Below are 22,187 nucleotides of genomic sequence, written 5' to 3'. Positions count from 1 at the left end.
TGACTCAGAGTGCAAATAGCCTGAAACAAAAGCTGTCAGAGCAGAAGGAACTGATCCCATTAATCTCAATGGGATAGCTCTGAAGCCCAAAGACAACCATTCACAAGTCCATGTTAGCTATTTCACTACTAGTTGTGTTATCAGAAACATCAAACTATTGGGTTTATCCATTATTGTTGATGCAATGACACATTGATACAGGGTGCAGTGGGGCAGCTAGTTGTTTTCAAGGGTTGCTGGGGAGGAAGTCAATCCTCACCACTGAATTTAAACTGGTCCCTTCACCCCCACTCCACCCTGCCCAATGGGAAGGAAAAGAGGAGATGCCACTGCTCCCTAGTACCAATGTCACCCTCTTCATGTTTTTGAACATCTGCACCTATTCCCCACACATCTGCCAAAAACCCCAGATTCCCTTCTGGGGTGACATCTCTGATGGAGCGATGTGACTGCAATACCAACATTTGCAGTATATTGGGAATCTGAGAGCACTATAAAATAAATAGATCTGAATATCAGAACACCACAAATTACTTGTATTATGGTAGTGCCTAGAAGCCCCAACCTAGACTAGGGTCCCATCATATTAGGTTTTGGCCACTCACACCTAAGTTCCTACCCCAAAGTGCTCACAATCTAAATAGACAAGGCAGACAATGGGTTGAAGAAATAAATGTGCTGCCCATTTTACAGATGGGAAACAGAGGCAGAGAGAGACTAAAGGTCAAATTAAAGTGCTCAGCCTCTGCAGCTGGTGCCAGATTTTAAAGAAAGCTCATCTCCCATTATGCACATGTAGTGCCCAGAAGCACTCATTGTTCTCAGTGGGAATTAGCGAACAATTAACAACATTTGAGGAGACTTTCAAAAGCACAAATGGCTGTTAGGTGCCCCTCTCCCACTGATGGCCAATGGAAGTTAGGCAAATAGTTGCCGTTTGTGCCTTTAGAACACTCCCTTTTTGCCAAGCTTCATCAGAGAAATTAGCCAAGACACCTTTTTAGTTAATGTAATAGTTCTTTTGAAAAATACATCCCTTATTAGACCCCAGATCATACAGACAGTCAGTAGCAGAGATAGGATTTGAACCCACTGTTCCCAAGTACTGAACCAGTACCTACCTACAAGGCCAGCCTTCCCTAGAGAGTCAACTGCTTGTATATGAGTTCCTTAAAACTTCCATTTTTGAGTCTAATGAGTTCTGCACCTGAAGTCCCAGCTGGCTGCAGCACCAGGGACTTTGTTGTAGGTTTTCGGTCCATCTTGCCATAGAGTAACAAGAGGCCTTGTTCATAATGTGTTCAGGAGCAGAGCACTCAGCCTGCAGATTGCAGGAGGAGTTCAGAAGGGGGGGACTCTGGCTGATAGCAGCCTTCATTGAGTGGGACAGTAGATCAGGTGTCACAGAAGGAGCAAAGAGCACCCCAATTGTGTATACCTTAGGAGTTCAATAATGAAAAAAATAATGCTTTAAGTGACAGTGGATGGGGGACAGCAGACGGTCTCTGAGCAGAAAGAGTGTCCCTCCCATTACAATTCTGAAGATGAACAGGAATGTGGCTTTCTAACACCTCTGCTCTTTATGCTCTGACAGTGGCAGCAGATGAAGGGCAGGGAGAAAGAAGTGCTGTGTGTATCCAGGGCCCCTAACACAGAGAGTTGCATGAGGCTAAAATCATTAATGTCTATTATGTACTCCGGTATTACCATGAAGAGCAGGTGCCACAGAAAAGCCTATCAATAAAATCCATTCAATTTTGTTGTGTTTGCTTAAGTGCAAGGGGTTTTGTTTATTGCTATTTTCAGCTGGTCAATTAGTTTTAGTTCTTTTTTCTTGCTTATGTTAAATAATAAGATTGATTTTTAGGTTGTTCTCTCCCCTTTTTGTGACCTACTGCTCTACTGATCCCTGCCACTGAAGAGATATTTCCTAACCCCGCTGCTACAGCAGAGTTATAGAAGCTCATCAGGACACTGGGAAGAACAATTAGGTCTCTCAGTGATCCAAATATGCTTCTAGGATCAAATACCCTGACATGAAATGCACGGGGATTAAGCTCATTCATAAGAAAACATGAGCTGGGAGGGGATGGATCAGATAGCCAAACATTAGCTTGGCTATACCTTGACTCCATGGAACCAATGGTTTGTATCCCAGTAGGTTCAGTTCAGCTCTTCACACTTCCAAGATAAATGAAATAAAGGAGAGTGTGGCTTTCATTGATGAGACCTTAAAAACAGCTGTCTGCTCTAGGTGGATGTTCAAGATCCCCGAATACTTTTAAACTATGTCTAGACTGGAAATTGAACGACAAAACTTTTGTCTTTCAGAAGTGTTAACCGCCGCTCCTCTCAACAGACAAAAGCTTTGCTGCGACAAGTGCCAGTGTGAACAGCGCGTTATTGGCAGGAGTGCTCTCCTGCCGACAGTGCAAACACCACTCATTGAGGGTGGAAGTTTTTTGGCAGCTGGAGAGCCGACAAACAGCGGCTACACGACGCGACTTTTAGTGGCAACACGCCCATGTTGCTAAAAGTGGTGTAGTGTAGACGTAGCCTTAGTTTGGCCCAGTGTCCTTGGCCAAAATGTCTCCCTCCCCTACATTGTTGTTCAGTTTCCATTGCATTGTTTATCCTTCTGCTGCTACTCTTCTCTCAAAAGGTGTCTGCCTTAAGTGATTTAAAATGTCTGTACAATGCTTTGAGATTGCATTGCTGCAGCTTTGCCAATGTAATGCTTCTAGTGTAGACTAGCCGTAAGATACAATGCCAGTCATACTGTATGGCAATCTTAGCACATGTTGTGCCTATTGTGCTCACTGTACTGTCCTAAAGAGCTGTGAATTCTAGGGTTAAACTTTTGAAGTGGTAGGTGTGTCCCACTAGCGCGAGGCACATACCTGTATCCTGATACACTTGTTTGAAGAAGGATCCCTCAAAGGCTGAAGGGTTAGACATTTAACTCAATGTAATAAGTTAGGTAAAGTATTTTAATACTGCATTGTTCAAGATTTGGATGTCAAAGAGCTAGCTGGGGAAGGAAGTTGCTATGGTACTATGTCCATCTGGAAGCCAATCTGTGTAGATCCAAGGGCATATAGCACTGGAAAGTTACCCAAACTAAATTTAAAAAACAGAAGTTTTATACTTCTCTAAAGCCATGATTCTAGAGTCTTTGGGGGACACATAAAAAGAATAATCCTTTTGTTGTGCCTTCCATGTTTTCTGTACCTTTTTGTACAAAAATAAGCTCTTTTATCTAGGAAATGAAGATTGCAAAATCAAAATGATAAAATATTTGTATTATTTAACTGTATCATGATCATTGGAAGGGGAGGGAGGGTGCCAGTGTTCCTGAGAGGGACAGTTACTGACAGGACACCAATAGGAATAGGGAAGTTAGCCTGAAGCAATTATGCCACATGGCCAGAGCAGTTTGCAGGGTTTAATAAAGTCCCACTTGTTCAACTTAGATTCCCATTCCCCTTCACTCTTTGTGAATGAAACAGTAACTATTTAATCAGCCAACTGTGGCTAACGTTTCAACACAGGGTCTTCATTAGAGCCTAAAAAGTGTCCCTCCCTTTGAGGAGGAAGAGCCTCATTGATACCAAAGTTTCAGGACTTGGACAAAAGCCAACCATCGTGCAATCTGTAACATCAGATGATATCCATTATTCATCTCCTATAAATAAAGCAATTACCAGTTTAAAATGATCAGTTATAACTCACAATATTGTAACAAAAATCCAACTAAACCATAACAATTGAATAAGACACATCATTAAATACAATTTCTGATCAACTCTCAGCATAATTAATCAACTAGTATCTGTAAATGTGAAAAGTATGTAGGCTCTGATCCTGCAAGCACCTAGGCCTTGTCTACACTAGAACACTGTACTGCTTTAACAATACCAATACAGTTAAAGGGATATAGTCCCCTCTAGTGTGGATCCAGTTATATTGGTAGAAAGAGCTATTCACCTATGAGAAGGGAAATAACTATACTGGTTTAAGTCACCTTTGTCTAACTGTGTCCACACTAGGACTTTCACCAATACAAGTATTTTGATAATTAACAAAAAAAGTCACTCTGCTAACCAAAATAGTTATACCAGTACAACTCTTGAAGTGTAGACCAGACCTTAGGCCCTGTCCACATGAAAGGAAGGGTGTTTTTCCCCCCCACTGAAGTTATCTTAACACAGTTGCAAATGCCCTTTAACACTAACATAGGCTTGAGTATTAATGCTACAAAACAACCAGCTAACGTGATTGTAAAGGTGTCAAACTGTGTCTACACAGGTGTTGCGGAGGTGTTACCAATTGTGTTTAACTAACTTGATTAAGCTAAACTGATTGAAAAAAACACCTTTTTCATCATATAGGCACACCCTATGGAGCTTAACCTTAAAACTGAGAAAGCCAGATAAGAGAGAGATAGGGAGCCATAGTGGGATGAAACAGATGGGGTCTGGAGGGAGGAGTGGCAGACAGAGCACAGTGGGAGAAGTAGTTCTAGGCAGTGAAAGAGCATTGTAAAATATGGTTGAGCACAGGGGAAGAAATGGACTGGACAGTGCATCAGTCCTGCAGCCTTCTTTAAGGAACATAGAGATTAGTAAGAAATGGGTGGAGTCACACCACTGATTGATGCCAATGGTTCTTGGGTCAGAAAGGGTGGTAACAGGGAACTGTTAAGAACAGGTCAGGGAGCATTTCTCAGGTCAGCAGGAGAGGAGTCACTGTGGAAGGGTGAAGATGCAATCCTGAGGTCATAACTCATAAGGGACTGTGGGTGGGGGAAGGTAAGGAAATAGTGTTGCAGTTAGGAGAGGTGGCGGGGTCATTTTATGTATTCCCAAACCTGGTCTCTCCTCTTTTATTAAAGACATAGGAAGCAATGTGTGAATCAAATCCAGACTGAGCACTCACCACTTTGCCAATCAGGGACGATGGCCACATTGCACTAGGCACTGTACACACATATAACAAAGTCCTTGTTTGCAGGAGTTTACAATTTAAGTACTTATTATAATTACCAACCTTTTAAATTATGATTATTGGAGTTTATTTAGTGAAAAAATACAACCAATGAATCTATTTGGCAGAAAACACTGACAAACATTACTAGGTCTTTCTATATAATATAAACATTTTACTTACCCCCAGTAACAATGATATTTGCTTTTCCACAGTATGTGAAGGCATTAACTCCTCTTGGGACAGAAAACTCCCTGACAGGTCTGTAATGATTAACAAGTCTTTTGATCAGGTGGGAAATTTTGGTCAAAGTAGAATCTATAGCAATTCCAATCTGTTTTTCTGAAGACTTCATACTGTGTGGGGGTTGGCAAGGGCTATTTTATCCAGACACACAAGTTGAACTGATGGCACAAAAATCAGTATGGACTGGAAGGAGACACTGTCTGTGCTGGACACTCTTGGCCAAAACAGACAGATAGTATTCTACCATGTTTAACTGGTTATTTTCACAATACTAAAGTATTTCTATATATAACATAGACAGTACCTTATTAAAAGGAAATTGATTCATACAGTTGTTTAAATTCAGTAACTAGCATTAGCAATAAAACTGGACCAGGTTAGCTTTTCAGTTTAAATAGCATGGTTTCTTATCTTGAATAGCTGAAGCAATATAAGCCTATGGCAAAGGTACCCCATTCCCCTGCAATAGCACCCTAAATTGCAGCCATGGTCAAACTAATTTTTTATATACTTGTAAAACCATTGGAGACTATAGGTCCCAGGAAACAATGCTTCATCTTGATCCAAGAATATTCCAGTCAAATTCAAGATGGAGTACTGAATTCTACAACTAGTGGCTCTTTCTATATTAGAAACTAGGATGGCAGTGACAGCCTCAATTTTACACAAATCAAGTACAGCCTCTCTTGTGCTGCTTTGATACAACTGGTTTTTGGGCTATGTCGCTTGTATTACATGCTCGGTAATAACATGCGAAGATTCCAAAACTAAACTAGCTCTTTATTAAGAGAACTTTTTAGAGGTAATGCAACTTTAGTTAGCATTCCAGCCATGTACACACAGACTGACTTCATTGTGTCTCCTCCAAACTCCTCCCTCCAATTTCCATGCAGATTGCTACAGTCTGAATGTTTTCTTAAAAACCTGAATCCAACAAATACCTATTTAAGGTGTGGAAATGCATGACAGGAAATACTTGTTATTGCCGGTATGCCCAGAGTGTACATAGGTCAATGTGTAGGGCCCTACTAAATTCATGGCCATGAAAAACGCATCATGGACCATGAAATTTAGTCTTCCCCCATTCTCCCCCCATGAAATCTGGTCTTTTGTGTGGTTTTCCCCTATACTATCCAGATTTCATGGGGGAGACCAGTCTTTCTCAAATTGGACTCAAAAGGGAGTTGCTGGGGGTCACAAGGTTATTTTAGGGAGGTCATGGTATTCTGCACTGCCTTCAGATGTAGGCGGCTGAAGAGCAGCAGCTGTTGACCATGCACCCAGCTCTGACGGCAGCGCCCCACATCAGCAGCACAGAAGTGAGGCTGCTTACTTCTGGGCAGCCAGAGAGTGGGCCAGCTCTGCAGGCAGCTGCACAGAAGTAAGGGTGACAATATCATACCACAACTTCTGTGCTGCTGCTGGCAGTGGCTCTGCCTTCAGAGCGGGGCTCCTGGCCAGCATCCACTGCTTTCCAGCTGCCCAGCTCTGAAGGCAGCTCTGCCGCCAGCAGCAGCACAGAAATACCCAGTACTGCAGTACTGCAACTTCCCCTATGATAACCTTGTGACCCCTCTGCCCCACAACTCCTTTTTGAGTCAGGACCCCTACAATTACAACACCATGAAGTTTCAGATTTAAACAGCTGAAATAATGAAATTTACTATTTTTTTAAATCCTATGACCATGAAATTGACCAAAATGGACCGTGAATTTGGTAGGGCCAAATAGATGTGTGTGAATGTCTATTTTTCCTTTGTATTCTGGCTAGCAGACTTTTCCATTCATTTTGGAGTGGCTCAGAATAACCATGGACCATGAAAACATTAACTTGGGCCAGGGGTAAATTTTAAAAAGATATGTTTAAAGATTCTGACCCTTTAAGATAACTTTTGAATTCAAAAGAAATAGTTTGTACTTTCTGGGCAGGAATAGATAAGAGGGTGACTATAAAATTAATTTTGTTATGCAACCCAGATAGAAAATGCAACCCAGCGCGGGCCAAGGGATGTGCTGGCCGCCATCTCCTGCCGCCCCCATTTGCCTGGGACGGCGAACCGTGGCCACAGGGAGCCACGATCAGCCAAACCCCGTGGACACAGCAGGTAAACAAACCGGCCCGTCTCGCCAGAGTGCTTACCCTGGTGAGCCACGTGCCAAAGGCTGCCGACCCCTGCCTTAGTACCAGCTGTTTGTAAATTATCAGTTTGCTTAGACATCAACAGTAAGACCCCCTGATGTTGGACAATGGCTACTTACCTTACTCCCTCCTAACAAGGAGTCCTGGACTCCAAGAAGACATAGAAAGAAGGGAGGCTTTTATACCTAGAAGGGAAGTGTGAGTTTTGAACTTAAGACCTTGGGCCTTCTGGGAAATATAGTTTAGTAACTGGGTATCCATTTTGTTTTAGGCACTGTTCTTGTGATTGTCTAAAGTAAAGAATGTAGGGAATTTTTGTATTAAAAGATAAGTTCTGTGCGCAGCACGAGAGGTTTTGGGAGATATATTTTGTGTGACTGGTTGATTTTTGGTAATAGAAAGGAAGAATTTAATTCTTTGGGTGAGGTAACTTCCTATAAAAATGGTTACGCCAAACAGAGTCTTTTTTCAGTACAGTTTAGGTAGTGTCACCGATAACACAGGAGCAGACAAGAGTCTGGGTGTAGTAGTAAGTTCTAAATCCCTAATGCTGCAGTAAGCTCTGAGCAGTCAGATCCCATGTGAGTGTGTGGAACTCACTACAGGATTAAAAGAATCTGAATGCTTGGTTATGAAGTAAAATAGCAAGCAACTCCTTATGTGAGCTCCAAGTGGTTTATTTTAGGATTTTGCCATTTATTTCTTTTTTAATTCTTAAAATGGAGAGTTCTTTTTATATAATCCTTACTTGATTCTTCAAGGAGTGATTCCAACCTTCTCCTACAGGAATGAGGATGGTCTGCAACAGGAAGGCTGGTGACATTCACTCCAGATATGAGTCCAGACCTATCCCACATCCTTGCAACCAGGCACCCGCTCTGATTCTTGCCACACATTCCCCTTCTTAGCCTCTTTGTAAAGAAAGAAGACAATCCCTTTCCAGGCATTAGCCACCTAGAAACTGCACAGTTCCGTAAGGATTAGGATAACTAAAACTACACTGATCACCAAGCTTTCTTCCTGAACCAAACAGTGGTTCAATAGTTAATTGGGATAGTCATTTTGTTTGCATCATGTAATTAAATGTTTGAGCCACAATTACTTATACAGAATGGTCATTTAATATATTTCTATTTTTAGGGTTAAAAATTTCATTTTAACATTTGTGTATTCTGCAAATGTCTAAATATAATTTCATCTAGCTCCTGTCGAAAGCTCCTCTGGGAAATGTACTTCTTCCAACAACTGGAGACACATATACAATAAATGTTTAATGCAAAAAAAACCCTAAAGGAACCTTTGCATTTAAATGATATATAACACAGTATACAGTGGTGGTGCATGCACCTCTGACTATATTTTTGACACTTTCTCTCTCTCCCCCCTCCCTCATCTTTCTTGGGGTGTTTTCAACTTTCTAAACCTCTGAACACCTTCAAATAGCATTTCCAGGCTCTGCTAGTGACCCAGTGAGTGATCTTGCTCAATTTGACCATTTTACTTTCTCTCATCTAAAAAAATACATCGAATACCCATAAAACCAGAAGTTATGGGCTTGATGCAGGAATTACTGGGAATATATGGCCTGGATGAAACTATAGGATCATAATTGTTGCTTCTGCCCTTAAAATTCTACCTGACAAAGAGGCTGTGAGTGGATCTAATGTTTAGAGATCCTTGAATGAAAAGCATTATTTATAGTTTCTACTCATGTCAAATTTAGTATGTCCATATTATTTCATTTCTTAATTTTGTCTTAACTCACTTTCCCCAAAATCACAGTCTGGTATAAATCTACGTAGCAAAGCCAGGGCTTTTATTGCGTCATTAGTGATGTTCTTTAATAAGTTCAACTACATGTTAAATACCACCACCAAAAATATTTAATTCCTTATCTATTTTTCATATATTCATATATACATTTTCATCATGAGCAAATGAATTCATGTGCAATATATTTGAATTTATGTAGAAAAGTAGGAAAGCAATGTGCATTTTACCTGAACTGCTGTAATAACTTATTTTGCAGAATAACTTCAAAATAAGTTGTTACAGCAGTTCAGGTAAAATCATCCAGTTGTTTTGTTTGCTTGGTAAATTTGCCTCCTGATGAAAACCCAAAGCAGACAGACCTTGAAAACAAAACTTATTTTTAAAGGTTATGTGAAAGAAAATAACATGGACAGTCCTGGGCATTTAAAAGTTAATGAGCAAAAACCAATATACTTTTATGAGGGCTCATTCTGTAGAGCTTTGCATGACTAATTCCAATTATGTCTTAGTTTTAATTAGCCATCTTTTACAAAAGACATAGCTACTGTAATTGTAGAATTCTGAAATGTACTAATCTCCCATGGGGCTCTTTCAGTGAAGAGTTTGTGTTCCACTATGACATTCATGGCTCTACTTACAAGTTGTCCTCCAGTCTCTTTAAGTCATCCAAAACGAACGAATGAACACTGTCTAAGGAGCAGGATCCAAAACAATTCAGGGCAGAGATAAACTTAACCTTCACAACCCAGTCATCATGGAGTTTTCGTTTAATACTGGGGAGAAAAAGTAGGTGGTTATTGTATAATATATATGTGTGTGTGATAATAATGAGGACTTCCAGGTTGACATTAAAAGTGCACACAATGAACACTTGCAATTCATAGAAAGAGAGGTGAGATACCTTAGATCAGTGGTGGGCAACCTGTGGCCCATGGGTGCACATGGCCCGTCAGGGTAATCTGCTGGCTGGCCATGAGACATTGTTTACATTGGCATGGCTGCCCGCAGTTCCCAGTGGCTGCAGTTCACCATTCCCAGCCAATGGAAGCTGCAAGAAGCGGCGTGGGCTGTAGGGCCCACCAGCGGATTACCCTGATGGGCTGCAGGTTGCCCACCACTGCCTTAGATCCACCAGCTCCAAAGCCACAGGCATCTAATACATAATGACACATTTCTTTAATATGGAGACAGAGTAGGGCCTGTGGCACACAACTAAGCAGTTCTGATTCCATCTAATAGAGGATAATAGAGTTACACCCGGGTAAAACTGGACTAAAGCAGTGGTGAACTGGGCCCATTGGTTCTTACTCTGTAGCAGCTCTGTGTGCAGATCTCCCATTGAAAACAATGGAGTTGCCGTCACACAACAGCTAGAAAACCAGGCTCACTGTTTTAAAAGCTATTTTCATTCTTATGTTAGGCAAGGTCCATTTTTAAGCACTTTTAGAAGCACAGCTCATAGAGAACCAGAGTTTAATTATTTGATGAAAACTGCTAAAGTGATAGTATTTTACTACAAACAACTTACTTCTTGAATTTCCTGGAGTCCAGGATCTGCAATTGTGATTTCTTTTTGGCTTTGGATTGCTTTAGTCCAAAGTCATCACTGGTCACTGTAAAAAGGTTGACATGACCCCCATCATCTCCCATTAGGATGTCATCCTTAGCTAGCTGATCTCCTAAATTCACCGTACAAACACAGAGCAGACAATGTTCCATTGGTTTGATGATAAAGCAATTATCCTGTGAAATACAGTAAAGAGTTTATTTGATACTGCACATGAGCCCTAAAGCAACTGAGCAGAGTCTCTACGATGCTCATCCATTTATATCAACGTCTAATTCTTGTCTCAAGGTTTTCAAAATCTTGCCATTCCAGCTGTTTTGTGATACCAGATACTCATGCAGCTGGTAAATCAATGGGAGTTTTGCTATGGACTTCACCGGAGCTTGGATTTCACTCTGAGTATTAAAGATATTTTGTTGTGTTTGGATTAGGAAATATTAACAATAAATATAACAGGAGAATTCATCATGCTAAATGGTGTGCCAGTAAATTGTGAATTAGGATCTTGTTTGTTTAAAAACTTGTTGTTTCTTTGTGCAGGAAAAATGTGGACTGGTACAGTATTAGAAGTCAAGTGACAGGGACCAATAGGAGTGGGAGACACGCTGGCAGTCTGTTAGACTTGGGGCAGGTTCTATAGTGGGATTTTGAATCATCTGGATTCTACTGTTCATTGACTTTATCGCCTCACTTTCTTTTGTATTCAATAGAATATGTACTTGCCATGCCTACCTTCTGTGAGTGTGAGAGAGCAAAATTCAGCTGGCTTCCATTCAGAGTTATGTTGTTTAAACAATACAACACTTAGGACATAACTGCTTGCATCCACACTGACATTGTGGGTTTGTTCACATCATAGTACTTGAAAACTGATACTTTTGAGATAATTTCTTTTACCTTTTTGAATTTCTTGATTTGACACCTACACTCAAGATGTGTAGGACTTTAATAGTTCATTCCATGGTTTTGTCACTATAGAAAGGTCTTGTAGATATTGACTGAGGTAATTTGCATCATAGAATCATAGAATATTAGGGTTGGAGGAGACCTCAGGAGGTCATCTAGTCCAATCCCCTATTCAAAGCAGGACCAACACCAACTAAGTACATATCTGAGTTCTGATACATTAGTTGGTGCATTCAATTCTCAAACTTATTTTACTTTCTCAGAGCTAGGACTCATTCCATCTTTATTTATTCTCTGTCCCAAAAACTTGATTTGGGGTAGGCAGAAAACACACTTTTCCTTATTTAGCTTCAGTCTGAACTGATTGATTGGGTTAGAACTTTGTTGAGGGCTCTGTTGTGTTCTTCCATCGAAGACCCATATATCAAAATATTGTTCATTACAGCTACAGATTTTTCCAAAGACACATGGGAAAACTGGAAAGGGACTCAAATGGAGTTGTAGTTTTCATAAACAATAATGAAAGCTGTTAGTGTGTGATCCTTTGATAACACACACTCTGAATGCAAAGCTTTTGTCTTTGTAGGTTGTTTCTGTGATGAACTGGCCCATGCAGTTCAGAATACCTCCAGAACTAGTCAGAGCTGTGTCAGGTGACTTCAGCTCTAGGAGAGGTTGAAGATGACTGTAAGTCCCTTCTGAGATGACTGTGATGTCTGCTTCTGAGTCAATTTTAAAGTCTATAAGCTTTCCATGAATATTCAGTTTCACTCTCCAGGCAGGCTTTGTGTCATCACATGTGATAGATCCATAAACAATGGCTCTTAATTGTCTGTTATATGAGTCAACTCCCTGACTGCTCTGTTGAAGCAAACTGCAAAATGACCATATTTTGTCCATTTATTACACCTTGCACCTCCAGTGAAACATACATTTGTTGGGCTATGAATTTTTCCACATCTTGTGCAAGCAGACTGAAAGGCTTTGGAGTTTGACTGGAATTTTACCCTCTTAGGCTGGAAGTTTCTGGTTTTTCAAGTTGCTCCTGCCTTTTGTTCTGCTGTTTGACCAATTCAGACTGCTTTGCTATCTGTACAACTGTCGATAGGGTTTGGTCTGTTTTTAAATGGTAGCTGCTGTTAAAGATTTTTATCTTTTAGCCCAATAACCAGCCTGTTTCTGATATTTTCATGTTTTGCAAATCCAAGATCACAGTTGTCAGCCAATGGATATTGAACATTAATAAAACATTCAACATAGCTCCCTGGTTCTTGGATTCTCTGGTGAAAACATGCTCTTTCATAAACCATATTTCTCTGAGGTATAAAGTGTCCATCAAACATATCCATAACTCTTTACTAGTCATCTTTGTGACGGTCTTCAATAAAGTCAAAGGATTTAAAGAAATACTCTTCCTGCTTCCCCATAGCATAAATTAAAGAAGATACCTGAAACTCCCAGTTTCCTATGGAGCTTTGTAGCAATTCAAAATCTTGCAAAATACTGCTTTCTTTGTGTCCATTGTGAAGGTTTGTCAAAGCTGGAGTTTTCTGGGGGCGTTGAAGAGTGGCATGTTGATGAGATCCTGCAGCATTTATTGCTTTTTCTTTCTGTTTGCAACTTTTGTTGCTATGCCTTCTGTCTGCAATCTTTGTTGTTCCTTCCTTTTTTTTTGTTGCAACCTTTGTTGCTGTTTTCCTTCTGTTTCTTGTTCTCCCTTAGCACTAATCACACTGCTGAAACCATATCATGTACTTCTTGTACATAGCAGGTTTCAGGGCTGCAACTAGCAGGTCAGGATTCTGTATCAGATACAGACTGACTACAGACCATGAGGAAGAGGATGGGTAGTGGAGAGACTGATAAGAGTTGTAGTCCTCTGCTTAATAGATCCATCACACTATCAAGCTACTCCAAAAGAAGGTTGAATTAAACTTCTTTTGAAGACTTGTACACTAGTCCTGAAGCCTCAAACATTTCACTTGTTGCAGAGGGAAGGCCATTTTATTCATTTATTTACTAACTCTTCTGCAGGAACTCATTGTCACTCAATAGAATTCACCGTACCAGACAGTTGGAACAGGGCTATATGATGTGAACACAGAGGATTCTTTAGTGTGTTAGGTTTTCTTTAACATTTGCATGATCCAAAACAATACCTGGCAGCTGCCTTGTGATTTATAATCCCAGACGACAACAGTCCTTTCAGTTACAGCAACAACCCGTTTGAGCTGAGTAAGATAATCACATCCAGTAACCCAGGAACTATCCTGATGAAAGAAAAGGGATGATTGAAAGATTTAGTTCATGAGTAGGGCTCCTAGGTGCTAGGATAATACAAATAATCATAGGATATAGACCTTTTATTTTAAGTTTCTTGTACATTTGATTTCATGAAAGTGACAGATATACGACTTATAAATTTGTTAGAATCAGAGAGAGTGTCAGTAGACACTGTGTAATGTAGTTTTGCCAATGCACTTCTGTTTGACCTATTGTTACAGTTCTGGGCTAGAAATTGTAGATTGTGCCATGGTTTGGTGATGAGAGCCAGTGACCATTATGGACTAGGTTAATAGAATCACATTTGTTTTTATCTGGGGGCGAATCCAGCCTCCCCTTCTGGCGCTGCAGAGGTTCCACTGGTGGTGGAAGCAGTGCAATTCTATTTTGCAGTAGGAGAGGAAAGATGGGGGTGTGCACCCCTTAAGTGTTGTGGATCCTAGATGTGCAGGGACTCCTTGCATAATAGCACAGAGGGTGTCAGTGAGGGTGATCTATGGGCATGTGAGACCACACAAGGGGGCCAAGGGCAAAGGGCTACTTTGAAAACTGAGCTAAAGCAGTTTTAATGGAACACTTCCAGAGCTGTCCCACAGGCTCGTGTGGGAGATGCCCACCTCAGGCTGAATATTTAGGGTAGGTGCTGGGCTGTGAATGTGAACCTTAATGTAGGATTTGAACTTAGGTTTCTGGAGGTAAAAGCATAGGTCACTAATCCTTCAACCCACTATGCAACCTTGATCGCTACATGCCCCAAATTCACATATTTTCGGGGTTAAACCATCCCATTCTATCTACAGGCAAGACCTCAGATGAGTGACAGAAATTAAGAACTTTATTTGCTACAGAGCAGAAATATTAGTCTGCTGAGTTCTTCTAAATTCCTGTTAGTGCATTAGGAGAGATCCATCCCACCTGTTTAAGCAAATGAGATTCCCAAAGGAAGTGTCAGTTTGGCCCAAGAAGAGGAGCCACTGTTAGCTCAAAGTACCATAACTTTCTGTTGTACTAGCATGGCTTTTAGTGTATAAAAGATGTTTCACCTCTTGCATGAAATATATATAAATACACAGAAGCCTCCTTATATGTGAATCCAGTAGCTAGATGGATATACAGTATATCTTTCCATCTCCATCAACATGTCAAGCAAGACTACTATTGTATAGGTCCCAGTGCAAACAACAGCACTTGAAAAACATCAGGTCAGATTCTTGGCTGATATTATTCAGGATAGTCCCCACTGGCTTTAAAGGGAGCTCTGCTGATTTATGCTAGCTGAGAACCTGACCTATAACATGGATTTGGGACAACCTCTAGAAAATGTTAATTGCATTGGAAGTGTTTGATAGGCAGCTGCTGGTACTGCTGGGACTTATGTTTCTGAGGACTTATGTTTCCTACCCAGGAAGTGACTCTAGGAAGAAGATGCACAAGATCAGCACCAAGAGTGCTGTGAGAGCTGCTGCTTCTGATTCAACCTTAAGACTTTGAGGATGGGGAATATTTTTCCTTCAACCTGCCTACCAAATATCAGCTATCTGTGTGTGTGTGTACCCATTTCTGAGCATTACTGATGATGTACTCTATTGTAGGTAGCTGGGAAATGTTGGTGTTTCACAGATTTTAATTATTGTTTGATAATTTACCCAAGAATACTATGTGTATGTGGGGTCATTTTAGGCATTTGTAATAAATAATAACAACTCATATACAGCTCTTTTCATCAGCAGATATCAAAGCACTTTACCAAGGAGATATCATCCTGATTTGATAGATGAGGGAACTGAGGCAGCAGGAGGAGAAGTGACTTGCCCAAGATCATGCAGCAGACCAGTGGCAGAGCTGGGAATAGAACTCAGATCTTCTGCATCTTCGTCCAGTGCCCTAGGTTGCTAATATGTTAACCAGTAAGGAAAGGGTCTACTTTATGGTTAGGTTTGTTATTCAATATTTATAGTACTGGGCCTGGACTGCTGTGACAAGGTAAAGGGTTAACAGGCTGTCAGATGCCTGCTCAAGGCAGAGTATAAAAGGAAGAGAAAGCTGAACCAAAGAAGAACTAAGAAGAAAGTTCCCCTCGTGGCTGGTTAGAGTAGGGAAAGTCTCTGGGAATTATTGACCAGTATTTTTCAGTTGATTTCTTTTCGTGTTGCAACTGTTGTGTGGGCAATAAAAAAAGTCCCAAAGAAAGGGCCTTAAAAGACTAATGCCTGAAGCTTTATTTCCCTTCCCTGGCTAGTGAAAATGCTGACTAGCTTACAGTTGCATTTTAGCATGCCTAGGAAAAGTAAAAGAAAGAACATTCTCATAACTACAGGCTTGTCTACATCTAAAACACTGCAGACATGCACCTGTGTTGCTGTTGCACTTAAGTTAGGACACTACCTGTGCATACAGGAGGGGATTCTCCAGTTGGTGTCGGTAATCCACCTCTCTGAGAGGTGGTAGCTAGGTCGACAGGAGAATGCTCATGATTTGAATAGCTCCAACTAGGCAGTACTGGATTACTTCTAGTCAATTCTCTCCCTCCTGTGAGAAATTCTGTTCATTTACACCTATGGGCAGTGTGTATAAGAGGGTTGGGGAGGCTTAGCATCCCCCAAAAACAGTGGCTCTGCAAGGGGAAAAATGCTGGCTCATCTCCCTTTGGAGGTGTGCTGGCACACAGCCTTTGGAGCACTGCCACCAAAAGCTACTTAGAAATGTAGGGGGCCACCAGCACCAGTGCTGTGACCCTGCACACGCTCCACCTGTGCTCTGCCCTGAGGCCCCACTCCTGCTCGGCCTCTTCACCCCAGTGGCAGAAAGGAGCGAGCAGTGGACAAGGGCGGCTCTAGATATTTTGCTGCCCAAAGCATGGCAGGCAGGCTGCCTTCGGAGGCTTGCCTGCGGGAGGTCCTCAGTCCCGTGAATTCAGCAGCAGCCTGCAGGAGGTCCGCCGAAGCCGTGGGAGCAGCGGACCCTCTGCAGGCATGCTGCCGAAGGCAGCCTGCCTGCCGCCCTCGCAGCAACCAACAGAGCGCCCCCTGTGGCTTGCCGCCCCAGGCATGCGCTTGGCGTGCTGGTGCCTGGAGCCGCCCCTGGCAGTGGATGGGGCAGGGCCTTGGGGGAAGAGGCGAAGCAGGGGTGAGAAGAGGGAGAGTGAGGGTGGGACTTCAGGGGGCAGGGCCATGGTCCAGCCACTGCTGGGCCCCCTTTCTAGGGAGCTTCCAGCGCTTGTGTAAGCCTCCCCAAACAAAAGGGTTGTGTGCCAACTCCATTTACATCCGCTTGGGACATTCAATCTCTAGGTGATTGGACCTTCCTAACTCAGTCAGGGGAGGAGAAACCTGGTGTTTCAGAAGATAAATTACCGCATTCCACTGCCCGGTGGAAGGAGAAACCTTATAATACTAAGGACAAAAGAGGTGGAAACAAATGTTTTCTCCTCCATGTAGTTACACATCCTTGTTGGGGATAATTAATTCTACGGTGGAATTTTCAAAAGCATAAGAGACTTAGGTGCAGAAGCTCCAAAATTAATAGAATGTGTGCTCCTAAATCACTTAAATTAGAATGGTAAGATTTTTTTGGCAGTCAGAAGTCATCACCTCCTATAGCTAAAATATTTCATATACAATTGAAACTCTCTCCCTGCCTCCCCTTTTTATGGAAAAACTATTACATCTTTGGTGACACAAAAAGATAAAAAAACATGTACAAATGTCTATACCACTGGCTCAAAAATGGATATTTAGACTGGCACAAAGTGTGGAGGTTATTTTTCCAGAGCATGAAGTTTGAGTTTTATCAGATATTACTCACTCCAGTACCCAAGAGAAAAATATTTTTAGCTCTGGTTCCCACTCTATAGTGCATTCATATGGATTTCAGACTCCTTTCCACTTGCTAATGTCAGGTAGCTCATAATACAATTTTGTATTTGTTTTACAATCACAAGCAGCTGGGGCGTGCACCTTATGTAGAGTAAGAATGAGAAATATAATAAATTATGAGTGATTTGTATTCAGTGGAGTTGAAATAGGAATTGTTAGTATCCTCTTAGATCTATGTTTTCATTTTTACTTCTGACTGAATGTAATCATGGCCGTCTTTAACATTCAGAGTTAGACCGTTTATTAAGAAAAAAGAGAGGTGATGTTGTATGGGAATGTATTAGACTTTTCTGTGGATTTTTGTGTTTTTATGTAATGTGCAGGTTTTCTTTACAAAGCATATAATCTATGCACCCTTTGTCTGCTGGTAAGAGCAAGAGCCAGAGGTTATGAATGCCTTCAATTTTGTTAAATCACTGCTCACTTTAAGTTGGAATTCACAAATTTAAAAAGTATTTGGTAAATCAGAAGAGATATAATTCTCTTCCCACATATTTTGTGCAATTTAAAAGGAAATTATGTTACTCAGACTTGCACATGGGAACTTCAAAAAGATGATACTGCTTTGCATTTTTTATTTGCAGATCTCAGTTCCTTACAAAGGTGAGTATCATTAATATAACACCATTCTACAGATGGTATAGGCGCAGAGAGCTTATATGATTTTCACACAGCAAGTAGCAGAGCTGGAGACAGAACACAGGTCTTCTAATTCCTCCTCCAGTGCCCTGCTCCTGATGAGGCAGATAAAACTCACTGCTTGAGTGAAGCTTAGAAAAGACCTTAAAAAACAAAGTGCTGTCTGTCTGTGTAGACACGAAGGATATATCTAGACCATAATAAAAACCTTGGCACCAATTCTCAGAATCTGGATCAGCTGACTCAAGCTTGCACTGGAGGCTATAAAAGTGAAGTGTAGACATTTGAGCTTGGACTTGAGCCCAGGCTCTGAGATCCAACCCCCCTTGCAGAGTCTCCGAGTCCTGCCTCCAGCCCGAGTACAAACATCTAAACTGCAATTTTATAGCCCAAGTACCAAGGGCCTGCAATCTCAAGTCAGCTGACCTGGACCAGTCACACCTATGTCATGCTGTGGGTCTTTTATTGAGTATAGATATACACTAAGCTTCCAGGGCAATATGGGCAGCGAGAGGGTTATGCCCAGCAAGCAGCAGCTTGAATCCGTATGTCATTATAAATAAAAGAAGGGACAGAGATGACAGTGACAAACAGATATTCTTTCTTGACCAGACCTCTCAATCACACATATCCAGCCCTCTTTTTTGTTGCATATGGAGGTACCCAGCCTCACCATTTCAAAAGGTTGAAAAGCATGTGTTAGATCTGAACAAGGGTCAAGTAATCTGATTGCAAAGGAAGTGCAATCAGACAAGAAGCAGAGGATGGTGCTCCTGCACTTGGAAGGCAAGAAGAGTTTTCCCTTATAAAATGATTTGTCACCCTGAATTACGCCAGCAGCTATTAGACGTTTCAAACGCATTCCGAATCTGAGAAGAGTAAACTGCTGCAAAGTTGTGTGTCTGCTTCTCAGAGGCAAAAAAGGCAAAGCATCAGTTTCAGATTTCATTGACTGCTTGAAAAATTTATCCAGGGCCTATGTCTTTGTCTAAAAGAAAGGCTGATTTAGCTGCTGTTGTTGGCTGCAGCTCCTGCCTTAAACTGAGGCAAGTCAGTGGCAGCCAGGGGAGCTCAGCTAAGCTAAAGCCATGGAGGAAGTCTAATGATCTGATTCTACAGAGGTCAGTTTGAGAAGGATGAGAATTGGGAAGATGCTAGAGGAAGGGACTCTCTTGTGACAACGGCCAACCAACAATTCATTGGATATTTCAAGTATTGTGCAAGTTGTGCAGGTCGTATCAAAGGAACAAATCTTTTTGTCCCTGGAATATGTCAGAAGGTAGCCATGGTTTCAGCCAGGACAGTGGTTATTTTTGCAGAATTGTTTGTAACATACCACACCTAAGGCCACAAAGCATGATTTATGTAATAGGCAGTTACAGGGTCCATGGTTAATAACTAGACCAAAACTGACAGATGTGAGAGCTGGGATTAAGTGCTTTTTGCTCAAGAACAGAAGAAACAACTGGCCCATAAACTTGGGGTTACATAAATTAGCTGGGACCCCTAATTGTACTGACTTACAAAAGCAGGTCAGTGTTGTTGTAGCCGTGTTGGTCCCACTATATTAGAGAGACAAGATGGAGGAGATAATATTTGTTATTGGACCAACTTCTGTTGGTTAGAGGCAAGTTTTTGAACTTACACAGAACTCTTCTTGTCTATCTCACCAACAGAAGTTGGTCCAATAAAAGATATTACCTCACCCACCTTGCATCTCTAAAGCAGGGCAGCCACATGTGAGTGTCTGGTTTGCTGTTTAGAGTTGAAACCCATGCTGAGAGGGCGTTTAGAGGTTCTGCATAATTATGTAGGTGGAAAGAATCAAAGGATTAAGCTGAGAAGTACAGAATAGCTGAGTGTATAATGGAGAGGCATGTTGAGTGGTGCAGCTAATGCTTTATGAGCAACACCATACATAGGAGGCAATATATCCCATGGAGAGTACTCTGCTTCTAGTAATTGGGTAGTGGTACAGTTACTCTGGAAGAGGCGCATAAACCTTGGGTGATATACTGCCTTCTGTTTACTTCTGTCTGATGGGTCAGACCCTCTTGATTTGGGAAGTGACTAACAGAGCTGAAAAGTTGGAATGCAGTCCTACCGTCAGGTGTAAACTCAGTGTATTGTTTGCTTCTCTGTTGGAAAGAACAGGGGACCATTTTAATGAACCAAAACAACCCTGTCATTTCCAGAAGGGAGACCACTACAATTCTGCAAGGCAAAAATCTATGCTTTGTGGAGTCAGGTGGTGGACAAGCAGTTAAAATAATTGCAAGGGAAGAGAATCATCTACAGTGCTATTAAGTAAGCAGGGGCGGCTCTAGGCATTTCGCCGCCCCAAGCACGGCAGGCAGGCTGCGTTCGGCGGCTTGCCTGCGGGAGGTCCAGAAGCCGTGGGACCAGCGGACCTCCCGCAGGCAAGCCGCCGAAGGCACCCTGCCTGCCACCCCCGCGGCGCCAGCAGAGCGCCCCCCACAGCTTGCCGCCCCAAGCACGCACTTGGTGTGCTGGGGCCTGGAGCCGCCCCTATCAGTAAGGGAAAGTAATGATATGTGCAGCTACGGTGTGGGTGCATGTGTGGGAGAGTGACAAATTTGGATTAAATAGGAACTATCACAGTCAGCTCCTGCACACTCAAAATCCAGACCATAAATAAAAGAATTTCATGTTTTTCTTGAAGATTTTCTTCCCCAAGTATAGAGGTAGCACATTCTGAGGTTGCCCCCTCTCTCTATGGTTTTTAGAAGGCACCTACCACTTTCGCATCTAACTCAGAAGGCAGAGAAGAGTTGACACTACAGAACGAGAGAGCAGTATTAGATTCACTTTTCTCTAGGTTTCAGTAGTGTTCATGGTGGGGAGAGATGAAAATGGTTTATGCAAAGGCAGTGGACAGTTTAAACCCAATTAGATAGAAGTGAAGGAGGGAAGAAAGCTATTTGTTTTAAAGCAGAGAAAAGATAAGTGAAAGTTATATAGCTTGTTAATTCCTACTTAAAACATAATACTTACAACTAAACAGTGTATGTGCAAAACCCTATGGAGTTGCAAGAAATCTGAAAAGTTGCACTACATATACACTATTACAAGCCAATTCTATTGCAACGTTGCCTTAAAGTTTGTAAATAGATCATTTAAAACAAATATCTTACTACTATAAAATAAAGAAGTTAGAAAGCCAGGAAAATTAAAATCTATCATTAAAAAAAAATCTTCCAGAAACAGGAACTGGAAGACTTGTTCTAAAAATCTTACAGATGAATTCTGCTCCAATTTAAACCTGTGAAGACCTATGGTCAGTAGAGTTATTTCAGACTTACACTGGCACAAAAAAGCAGAATTTAGAACTTGTACTGTCAGAAAATCTGGAAATACTCATTTAAACTACCAACACCCCACACTGAATTTAGGAGTAATTAGACTTTCAAACTGCATCCTGAGTATTGACTTAAACTGTGTGAATTTTCCAACACTTAACATTTTATTCTTCCCACTAGAGTAAGGAAGGAAAAGTTTAGCTCCATTTTGATTAGACTATTCCAATCTCTCAGTGTAACTCTCTCAATTTTTTCCTCCTATCTAAGCTGCAGAACCACCAAATAGCGTGGAATGTAGGTTTCAGCACTAAACTCACCAGCAAACTAGATACTCTCAAAATAGAACTTGGCAGCAATTAGTCCCTAGGCAAATGCTATAAGGAATATGCATCCATGCGTTGTTATGTAGACTTAGCTTAATGCTCTGCAGCACCTCAGTGAAACCCTTCTGC

At 41.5% G+C, this 22,187-nt stretch overlaps 1 protein-coding gene across 4 annotated transcripts in view; it reads right to left on the bottom strand.

Annotated features, from left to right (window-relative positions):
• WDR64 (WD repeat domain 64) overlaps positions 1-22,187 on the bottom strand; it is a 134,198-nt gene that overhangs the window by 84,793 nt on the left and 27,218 nt on the right. For all 4 annotated transcript variants that reach the window (XM_045008686.1, XM_045008687.1, XM_045008688.1 and 1 more), the window contains exons 6-9: positions 13,778-13,888; positions 10,674-10,888; positions 9,784-9,918; positions 5,170-5,249 (exon numbers count right to left, since the gene is read on the bottom strand). In XM_045008686.1, the coding sequence (XP_044864621.1) occupies positions 5,170-5,249; positions 9,784-9,918; positions 10,674-10,888; positions 13,778-13,888 (541 nt within the window). The remainder of the gene's footprint in view (positions 1-5,169; positions 5,250-9,783; positions 9,919-10,673; positions 10,889-13,777; positions 13,889-22,187) is intronic.

This window comes from Mauremys mutica, chromosome 3 (assembly GCF_020497125.1).
Source record: "Mauremys mutica isolate MM-2020 ecotype Southern chromosome 3, ASM2049712v1, whole genome shotgun sequence".
NCBI lineage: Eukaryota > Metazoa > Chordata > Testudines > Geoemydidae > Mauremys > Mauremys mutica.
The sequence above is the reverse complement of the archived record's forward strand: the minus strand, read 5'-3'. Positions and strand labels throughout refer to the sequence as shown.